Source organism: Ruditapes philippinarum, unplaced genomic scaffold, assembly GCF_026571515.1.
Source record: "Ruditapes philippinarum isolate M1 unplaced genomic scaffold, ASM2657151v2 ctg14432_1_1_1_1, whole genome shotgun sequence".
Taxonomy (NCBI): domain Eukaryota; kingdom Metazoa; phylum Mollusca; class Bivalvia; order Venerida; family Veneridae; genus Ruditapes; species Ruditapes philippinarum.
The window spans coordinates 12,216-23,325 of NW_026859353.1; the positions used below are offsets into that span (position 1 = coordinate 12,216).

The window sequence follows — 11,110 nt, forward strand, 5'->3', positions numbered from 1 at the left end:
TATTATCCGGGATTGTTTCCTTACGGTTGTATTAAACAGGATTGTTTCTTTGCGTATATGTATAATCCCCATTTTTTATGACGGCAGTATTATCTCGAATTGTTAATTGGCGGAAGTATTATCTCTGATTGTTTCATGATTGTAGTATTGTAGTATTCGTAGGTTTTCTTATCCGAATACCAGTCCACCTGCATTAATGCAGGGAACCAGTCCCTCCCCAGTGACGTCACTTCCTTATCCGTTCTTCCTGCTGAAATTGAACCTGTTGGTATTCACTGAGAAGAAAGATATCCTTGCAATCATCCGAAGTGTGCGACTTTTACAGTTTGCCTGCGGCTGATATTATTGAGTTTCATCTTTGTTTAGGTGAGTAATACTTTATTGGCGCTGCGAGCAGCCAAATATTGCAAGATTTTTGCAATTTATCCCAACCTGTAAAAAGTTCGGGAAATTTCGCCCGCCATATTACCACGTGAAATAAAGTGATTTATTGACGATTGTATCATTAAAAATATTACTTCATTTCTTTAGTTTCATCCCGAAATTAATTTTTAATTTCGAATTTTAATTTTTTATGATCTTTTAAGACATTTTCAAATTATTGTAATTTGTAAATACTCCGTGCATTATTTTCGGCCGAAATTTATTTCTTTTTGGCCATTATTAATATATATATATTCTTTATCATTTTAGAATTTAATACATCGTTTGAATCGTCAACTCGTCTTTTCACGTATACCCGACCTGTCTTTGACAGTGTTGGGTACATCCACACTTGCCAAGCAAGCCCTGTCCTGTTTCTAGTGTTTCCATTCCTGTCAAATCCTCGACAGAGACGGAAGAACAACAGAACCATATACAGCAATCCCCTTTAATGTAAGCTTTTAATTTTTCTGTGTTCAATCATTTTTATGTTTAAATAACAAAGTAAATTGTGCAATCACAGTGTTGTAACCAGTACAAGAGTTGAACTACTGTATTTCCAAAGAAATTAATAGTCATATTTATATTGCATATACATTACATTTATAAACATTATTTTTCAAATTAATTGTTTCCGGTCATATTATTGATATAATAAAACTGGAAATTTATCACAGGAAATAAATAATTAATATAGAATCTACATATTAATATTGAATAGTCTGCCTCACATTCTCAGAAATCCCAGTGTAAATAAAATCAGTAGTAAATATCTAAAATGGGGGTGGTAGATTTAGATACCACAACTATTGATGAGTTGGTCCTGCTGCCACGGGTAGGGGAAAAAATTGGTTTAAAAATAATAGCAATACGAGAAGATTTTGGGAGGGTCCCTTTAAATGAATTAATGGGAATTAAAGGGTTTCGACCTACAAAAGATTTTTGGGAAATAGCTGTTTTTTCCAAAATGCCTGAAGATGAACAACAATTGTTAAGGAATAAATTTCTAAAAGAAATGATGACATTATCCGATGAAGGTTCAGATGATGATAGCAAAAAACAACCAGAACAAGCTGAAGACAGTATTTTTGGTGACCCTATATCTGCACCGCAAATACCAGATACAAAAATTGAAGAACCAAGAGGTCGAACTAGTCCTCAAAATAAACAAGGCAGTCCCCAACAGGGACAAACTAGTCCTCAGCAACAAAAGCCAGATTGGTTTCAAAATACAGTGGTTGCTATTGATGATAGAAATGCTAAACACACCCACAGGGGGACCCGTTCAAAAACAACCCAAAATTTACCAGAATCAGGGCGTAGAAGGGGAGATTATACTAATTTTAATTCACCTGAAAATGAAACTTCGGTACAAACAGTCTTATCCCAAATGCAAAATATGTTAAAGACTACTTTAGATACTGTGGTTCAAAGACCGCAGATCTATTCACAATTCCCACCACAAGCATATGGCTACCAATTTGCTAACCCAGAACAATTTCAATTTAGACCTTATCCAAGACCACAAGATGGGGGGTATGGTAGGCGTGATAATGTTTCTGGGGGGAGGGGAAGAAGTGAGTATAGATATGATACTGGAGACGATTATTCATCAAGGCGTATGGAGGGGGGTGAACGAAGTAGGGAGGATTATTTGTATAGTTTTGATACGGATGATCGCTCAACGAGGCGTGATGATAGGGGAAGCAGAGAATTTCGCTCTGATGATAGGGGAAGCAGAGAATTTCGCTCCGATGATAGGGGGAGAAGAGATTCACATTCTGATGATAGGGGGAGCAGAGATTTTCGCCGTGAAAGACCTAGATTGAGTCAGTTACCCAAATCTTTAACGTTTAATGGAAAGGGGAGTTGGAAAGCATTCCAAAGCAAATTTAAAAAATACGCAAGCATTAATGAGTGGACCGAAGATGAAAAACTGGATTATTTATGTATGAGCCTGACCGATTCAGCAAGTGAGTACTATGCTCTGGTTATGGATAGGGATCCTGAGTTAGATTATGACCAATTGATTGAGAAGATGGAACGTCGGTTTGGGTACCAAGAATTACCCGAGACGGCGATGATTAAATTTTCCAATGCATGTCAAGATAAAAATGAGCTTTTAGATGAGTGAGCTGATAGAATCCTTACATTAGCGACAAAAGCGTTTCGAAATCTTCCAGATGAACACATGAATAGTCAAGCAATTCTGCGGTTCTGTCATGGATTGAATGACAAGGCTGCAGGTGAGAGTGTAGCAAATATGAGACCTAGCACCATGGATGACGCTATTGATAAAGTAAAATGGGCTAAATATACTAGAGGATTAGTATATAATAAAAGAGAAACTGCATCTAAGGGGTCAGTTCAGGAGGTGGAAGTGGCAGCCGTTTCTGCACTGTCTGAGAATCGAGATAAATCCAATATCAGGTTTTCGAGAGTTGATGAAGTAGAAAAAAGATTAAGTCGTATAGAATCAAGGTTTGATAAGATGGAGGACACAGTAAATAACCTCGCGAAGGAAGTAAGAAGATCATTAAGACGATATTCGCCATCCCCTTCCCGAAGTCCGTCCGATAGCAGGTGCTACAATTGTGGTAAGTGGGGTCATTTTCAGAGAGATTGTGGGCGTACCACAGTACGAAGACGCCGTGAATCACAGTCTCCTTCGAAATCTCCGTGTCACAATTGTAAGAAAATCGGTCATTGGAAACAGATGATAAAAAGCGAACAGACAAAAAGGTAGCTTTCGTTCAACATGATTTAAACGACAGTGGGTCGGAGGAATGGGAGGCCTAACCTCGACCCGGCAAGATAAAGAGGGCCTTGGGGAGGTTGAAGAAGTAGTAATAAATCAACTGGGAAAGACAGAGCCTTGTTTAAGATAGAAACGTATGTTGAAGGTATTAAGATAGGAGCTGTTATAGATACTGCAGCACAGGTAACAATTATCTCGTCCAATTTCTTTGAAAATCTAAAACAACAAAGATTTATTCCTATCGTAAAGAAAGTTACACTAAAAACTGCGGGTAAAGATCTCCATATGCAAGGTTTAATTGTTGGGCCGTTAAAAATAAAAATAGGAAAGTGTACCTTTGAGGAGTCTATTTATGTAGCACCAATAAGCAATGATATGCTTCTGGGAAAAGATTTGATGGTCAAACATGGCACTTACATCAATATCCCGGATCCATACATTCAGATTGCAGGTCAAAGAATTAAAATGACAGATAATATTGAGGAAGGGGTGCCGGAAGTGTCAAAAGTAACAGTATTGCATACCATAAAAATTCCGCCAAAATCAGGAGCAATGATCCCATGTAGGGTAAAAGGCGATTTAGGAACTTACTATGTGGAAGGGGAAGGTTTTAAATTACTATGTGGAAGGGGAACGTATTAATTTTTATCGTGGAAATGAACATCTTTTGCCACCTAAACCAAGACTTACTTTAAGACATCTGAAAAAAGATATTCTAGCTTTTCATTCAAAATTTGTTTTGGTGCCAGCGGACAAGGCGGCTAATAATATTATAATTGTTTGACGAATCCATTACATTAACGTTTTGCAATAAGGAACTAAATAGCACTAATGCGTATTCTAAAACCTCTGCCTCCGAAAAAGACATTGTAAAACAATCATATTACTAATATTTCCAATCTTAAAGTCCAAATTAATGAAAAAGAGCTCAAAACTTCCTATTATGTATTGGATTCCTAAATTACATAAAAAACCTTACAAAGCCAGATTTATTGCTAATTCTACATCTTGCACTACAAGTAAACTTTCTATTTTATTGACGTCTTGTTTGACTGCCATTAAAACACATGTAATTAGATATTGTGATAAAGTCTATGAAAACACAGGCAAACATCTCTCTTTTGGTCAATTAAAAATTCTGGTGAAATCTTGGATAAATTCAAAATTAATAACTTTCAAGCTTCAACTGTCAGTACATATGATTTTTCTACACTTTATACAACCTTGCCACATAAATTAATCAATGATAAACTAATTTCCCTAATTCAGAAAACTTTTTGCACGGGAAAAAGTTACCTTTCTAGCATGTAATTCTAACAAAGCTTTTTTTACTAACGGTATTGTTTAAACATTATACTATGTGGACCTGTGACGAAGTTTGTAGAGCACTCTCTTTTCTTTTAGACAACATTTATGTCAGGTTTGGTAATACCCTATTTAAACAGATCATAGGAAATTCCTATGGGTACTAATTGTGCACCCCTGGTCGCCGATTTGTTTTTGTACTGCTTATGAAAGAGACTTTATGTTGAGTCTCTCTGAAGAGAAACAACAAGATGTTATAGTCGCATTTAATAATACTTCCAGATACCTTGATGAAATTTTTTTAATTTAGATAATCCTTATTTTGATCAAATGGTGTCTGACATTTATCCGCATGAACTACAACTTAATAAAACGAACTCTTGAAATTTTTGTACATCATTTTGGATCTTCATATTACTATCAACAACAATTCTATTCACACGAAAATTTATGATAAAAGAGATGACTTTGACTTTTGTTATAGTTAATTATCCACATTTGGATGGAGACGTACCCCATGCAACATCTTACGGGGTTTATGTTTCTCAGTTAATTAGATTCGCTAGAGCTTGTAGCAACGTAAAGGATTTCAACGAGCGGAATATTTTTATTACCAGCAAGCTTCTAAAACAGGGCTACCCGCTATCATAAATTACGGAAATATTTTACTAAATTTTACAATCGTAACTTTGATTTAATTTCTAAATTCAATAGTGATTTAAAAACTCTTCTGCGACAAGGGATTAGCCAGCCTGGGTTTTTATGGCGATGTGGTTTACAGACTCTCGGTAAGATTTTGGTCATGGTAATTTTTCTGCTGTTTTTTACTAAAATCATTAAACGTTTTATTAAAAGAGTTATGACCCTACTATTTTAAGACATACTGCATGTTTAGTGTTCAACCTTTTACAGTTGGACACTACGCTTTCCTCTTTTGATTGCATCTGACGGACCAAGTGGAGACTCTATGATGGATAGTTCGTAAAGCCCTTTGGGACTGAATTGTCTTAATGTTCGTCTTCTGCCTTGCTTCGTCGGGCCCTTGTAGGTGATTTTCTTGTTGCTCTGTCTTCCTTTAGGACATTGAGTACTTTTGTTATGGTCATTGGTTTACTTTTATATGTTTCTACATGATCATTTTAGTGTTTACTTATTTAACCTTTTGTAACCATGACAACTGTTAGAATTTCACTTGGCGGGGATTCATTTTATTTACACTGTCTCGTTTATAGGAACATGGTGGGGCTAAGAGCGAGGTTTGGTGCACCATTAACCGGTTTAAACTCCCCAGCAGTCATTATTATGCTGCTGACCGTTCCAAGGCGGCGCCCCACTGTGTTCCTCAGATGTATGTCTATGTTGTTTCATACTGTTTTGGTGACACTTTTGCTTGTGTCCCTTGGTTGTTTTTCTCGTCTACGGTAAGTATCTTCCCCATTGCCTCTAGTTTTTATTTCTTTGATTACCCCCCCCCCCCCTTCCCCGCCGGGTCCCCTTCCCCTTTGTGGGCCTATTATTATTTTCTTTGAATTCCTAATCAGTTACAAATTATTTATCATTTAATGATTAACGTGTCGTTGCCCTGTCCTTTTTATGTTTGGGGTCCGCCTGGGCTCCTTGCCATTAGTTCTTGTTGCTGGGTCATATGGGGGTTGCGTTCATTGAACGCCGCCTTTCCTTGTTGATCTTGTTTATCATATTTTAAAAATTTACTTGTTCCTAGGTTGGTACAATCAGGGGAGTTTGTGCAAATTAACGCCATTAATTTGTCTAATCATAATGTAAAATTAAAGCAAAACGATTGTCTAGGACAAGCCGAAAAAGTCTGTATAGCACCTACAGTTCCCCCTGAATATTTGAATAAAAACAAGGTAAATAAGGCAAAAGGTATCCCCAATATTGAATTACCCGTTCATCTTTCTGACCTTTATGAGAGATCAGTGGGAAATTTAAATAGTACAGAAAAGAAAGATCTAAAGGCATTACTTGTAGAGTATCAAGATGTGTTCGCGACAGATGAATTTGATTTAGGCAATTTCTCAGCTCTTGAACATGAAATTGATACAGGGGATGCAAGGCCTATAAAGCAAAAAGTTCGTAGGACACCAATGGCTTTTGTTCAAGAGGAAGAAGGTCATTTGAACAAAATGTTGAAAGCAGGTGTTATTAGACCGTCGTATTCAGATTTGTCTTCGAGCCCAGTATTGATCCGTAAACGTGATGGATCAGTACGGTGGTGTGTTGATTATAGAGGGTTGAATGATCTAACAAAGAAAGATGTATATCCTTTGCCCCTGGTTGAAGATTGTACAGATATGTTGTCTGGTAAAAGATGGTTTTCGAAGCTAGACGCAAATTCCGCATACTGGCAAATAAGCATAAAAGAAGGTGACCGTAAAAAGACAGCTTTTAGTACTAAGTATGGGTTATATGAGTTTGTAAAAATGGCGTTTGGCTTGTGCAATGCTCCGGCCACTTTCTCAAGAGTTGTGAATTTGGTCTTGCAAGGGTTGACATGGGACACTGTGTTAGCCTTCTTGGACGATCTCCTGGCCATGGGTAAAGATTTTAATGATCATTTGCATACCCTTCAAATCATTTTCCAACGTTTTAGAAAATATCAATTGAAACTCAAACCGAAAAAATGTGTATTATTTCAACGTAAAGTAGAGTTTTTAGGACGCTGGGTAGGGCCTACTGGTTTAGAAGTATCAGACACAGATGTAAAAGTAGTTAACGAATGGCCGGTCCCGAAATCTTCCAAAGATGTGGAGAAGTTTTTGGGACTAGTGAATTATCATAGAATGTTCATCAACCATTTTGCTGAACGTTCACGTCCTCTATATCAATTAACAGGGAAAAATAAGTTCATATGGGGAAAAGAACAAGAGCTGGCTTTTCTTGATTTAAAATCAGCTTTGGTTACAGCCCCAGTACTTGGTTTACCCAACAATTATGACCCTTATATCCTAGATACAGATGCTTCGGATCTAGCAATCGGGGGGGTCTTAATACAAGTACAAAATGACGAGCCCAGAGTGATTTCTTATGGTTCATATGCCCTGACCAAAGAGCAACGTAAATATTGCACTTCACGGAAGGAACTTCTTGCTGTAGTACGGTTTATATTTTCTGGTCCTTCGGGATCATTGATGCCAGCACTATTAAGTGTTGAGAATTGAGTACCGCTCAAGCCGGTGCTAGGGGGCGTGAGGGATGTTGCACTTATTCATTATCTCTCATGTACAGACTCAATCAAACCGAGTCTTACAAGACAGTACCGCCATTATTTATTAGGGAGGAGATTTACTCTTCGCACGGACCATAGCAGCCTTACCTGGTTAATGCGTTTCAAAGAGCCCCAAGGTCAAATAGCTAGATGGCTAGAAGAATTGAGTCAATATGACATGCTTTTGCAACATCGTGCCGGCAATAAACATGCAAATGCCGATGCTCTATCTAGAATCGTCCAAGAGCAAAACAAATGCGACGAATATAGCCTGGGAGATTCTCTTCAAGAATTGCCGTGTAATGGTTGCCATTATTGTCAACGCGCATATCAAAATTGGGGGAGGTTTGCGGAGGATGTTGATTTTGCAGTGCCTTTGACAAAAACAACAAATAAATTGAACAAACATAATCGGGTATGGGATCCAGGGATATCTCCTGTCAATCCAGAGGTTAATATTACCACTGCAGTTAATTTATCCCAATTTGCCGAAGAGCAAGCAAACGACGATTCATTTGCATTTCTTCTCAATTGGTTAAAGGATAGCAAAATGCCCGAGGAGAATGAATTATTTTTGTCTAATGCTGAAAATAAGTACTATTGGATAAACCGAAACTGTTTTACAATCGAGAAGGACATCATTTATCGATTAAACCCAGCTAACCAAGAAAAACAAGTTTTAGTTCCCAAAGTATTACGCCAAGACATCCTATATTTATGTCATAATATCCCACTTTCTGGCCATCAAGGTATTGATAGAACAAAGCAAAAGGTTAAAATTAAATATTATTGGAAAGGCTTAAGTAGGGATGTTAAGGACTATATTGAGAAATGTCCGGAATGTGCAATGTCGAAAAAAGCAAATAAGAAAGCCCGGTGGGAAATGCAATTGTATCATGCCGGAATCCCAATGGAACGCGTACATTTGGATTTCCTTGGGCCACTCCCTAAGACCAAAAGAAAAAACCAATATTGTCTGATGGTAATAGATCAATTCACTAAATGGATTGAATGCATACCTTTAGAATCCCAGACCGCTGAAGAAACTGCTGTTGCAACGGTAAATCATGTATTTTCCAGGTTTGGGGTGCCATTAGAGATATTTACGGATCAGGGATCAAATTTTGAGAGTAAATTATTTAGGGAAATATGCCAACTTTTAGGAATCAATAAAAAACGAACCACTGCTTATAGACCCTCTGCAAACGGACAAATAGAAAGATATAACAGAACATTAATGGATGCCGTACGCTGTTTCGTAGACAAAAAGCAAGACGTATGGGATGAATGTTTGCCTCAAATTGCAGGTGCCTTACGATCTTCAGTTTGCCGAAGCACTGGCTTTACACCAAATAAACTAATGTTGGGCAGGGAGGTCGTGATGCCCTTAGAATTAGTATACCCTTCTCCGAAAATTCATTTTGAGTCTAGTCATGAATATGTTTCAAATTTACAAGATACCATTAAAGAAGCTCATGAAATAGCTAGAAATACATTAAGATCAGAACAAATGGTCTCTAAGCGTGATTATGATACCCGTTTAAATATGAAACAGTATGAGGTAGGAGATAAAGTTTTTATATTAAATTCCGCTACTAAAAAGGGGAAGTCCAAAAAGTTATCACATCAGTGGGACGGTCCAGGGTTAATAATACAACGTATATCACCCTATCTTTATCGAGTTCGATCAAGAAAATCAATTAAGATTATCAATCATGATAGAATAAAATTGTGTAAAGTGGAAAAAAATACCCTCATGGATGGTAAGTGAACTCAAAAATCTAAAAAGTCATCAAACTGATAAACTTTATTGCCTTTGTAAAAAGCCAGATGACGGCTCATTTATGATCGGGTGTGATTGGTGTGATGACTGGTTTCATGGCAGATGTGTTGGAATCACCGAAAGCCAAAGTGAAAATATATCAAAATATAAATGTCCAAAATGTGAGGCAGACGATGATGACAACTAGGGACGGGAACATACATGTTTTTACGGTTGATTTTTCAGAATGCCCAGGAGTCGGAGTTCATCAAGCTCCCCCCATGAAAGTCCGAAAAGGGGGTGGAGGAAGATCCCTGATAAATTTGCCCGGGTGGTTAGGGAAATTAGGCAGGCCACTCAGGAGGGAAGGCTCTGGGGAAATCCCCGGGACCTTATCAACCAACTTGGGGTGGTGTCCTTGTCCCAAGAGGAGTTGCAGGATATTGTCTTTGGGCAATATCAGATTGCTGAGCTCAAAAAGGATCATCGATTTGTTAGGCAGCTCCGATACCGAGCTGACTTAATCTTAGAGCGGAGCTTTGTGGCTAATAAGCTCTCGGGGAGGGGCAAGGCAAGGCCATTGGGACAAAGAGTGGTGGAGAATATCTCTAGTCCCTGTGGGCGAGGACGTAGGGCAGTGACAAGTACTGTCACTAACCCTAGTCCTGATTGCCATATGCCCCCTCTTGAGCTGGCACAAGATTTTCCCCCACTCTCCTCTCACGAGGATGAACGGGGGTTGTCTTTGCCACAGGTACAAAGTCTCCCTCTACAGCGGCCACAAGAGTGTTCCCCATTCCCCTCTCACGAGGATGAACGGGGGTTGTCCCAGTCCCAATCCCCAGCAATTCTCCCACTTTTCCCTCAGGAGAATGAGCTAAATCCTCCTATAAGGAGCCTTCTAGATCTAGATATCCCTGTGCCTGCCAGGTTCGCTGGGCGATTACAGGGGAGAAGTGTCTTGGATCTTCCGATACAGGAGGATCAGGCCCTGCCCATGCCTGCCAGGTTCGCTGGGCGATTACAGGGGAGAAGTATATTGGATCTCCCGATAGAGGAGGATCAGGCCCTGCCTGAGGCCCTCATTTCCCTTCCAGAAGAGCCGATTCCGGTGCACATTTTGGTGGAACCAGGAAACATTCAGGCAGATGTAACCTGGGAAGATCAGGAATGCCCTACGGTCAGACCAGAAGACAAGAACCGCGAGGTAAAAGTTACCACGAGAGTTTTTTACAGGTCTGATCGAATGCATGGTCGACCAGATTCCACTAATAACCAGAATCCCCCTGCCGGAGGATCAGTTTGGGCTAGGCTGGGTGCTAATAGGGCCAATCCAAGCTCACACAGTCCTGCCCAAGAGGAAAGCAATAAGGAGTGTAAGGTTCGCTGGAGAAAAGATTCAAGGTGTCCGGTACGCGGATGCTCCACATTTGCCAGACACCTCAAGGCCCATGTGATGTCTAAACATTTACCTGTGCCTTTTCGCTCAGAGGCCCTTCATGGATGCTCCTTGGTATAGGGAACAACTTACTTCTCTCCAGGAGCTTGCTTTCATGCTCACTGGGGAGAGGGATGTGTACCTACTCCTGAAATTTGTTCAGAGCCAAGGCTTCATTGTGCCTTATAATTCTCA

General features: G+C 39.1%; 1 protein-coding gene across 1 annotated transcript; it reads left to right on the forward strand.

The window, feature by feature from the left end:
- The first annotated feature begins 768 nt into the window (after positions 1–768).
- LOC132756208 (uncharacterized) lies at positions 769–11,099 on the forward strand. Its single transcript, XM_060747215.1, has 2 exons — positions 769–876; positions 9,724–11,099. Exon 2 carries the CDS (start codon positions 9,725–9,727, stop codon positions 10,994–10,996), a length of 1,272 nt encoding a protein of 423 aa, XP_060603198.1. The 5' UTR covers positions 769–876; position 9,724; the 3' UTR covers positions 10,997–11,099.
- Positions 11,100–11,110: the final 11 nt, after the last annotated feature.

Bases quoted from the DNA above. Each gene is read 5' to 3' on its own strand.
- LOC132756208 (XM_060747215.1), top strand. From the start codon at position 9,725: ATGCCCAGGAGTCGGAGTTCATCAAGCTCCCCCCATGAAAGTCCGAAA.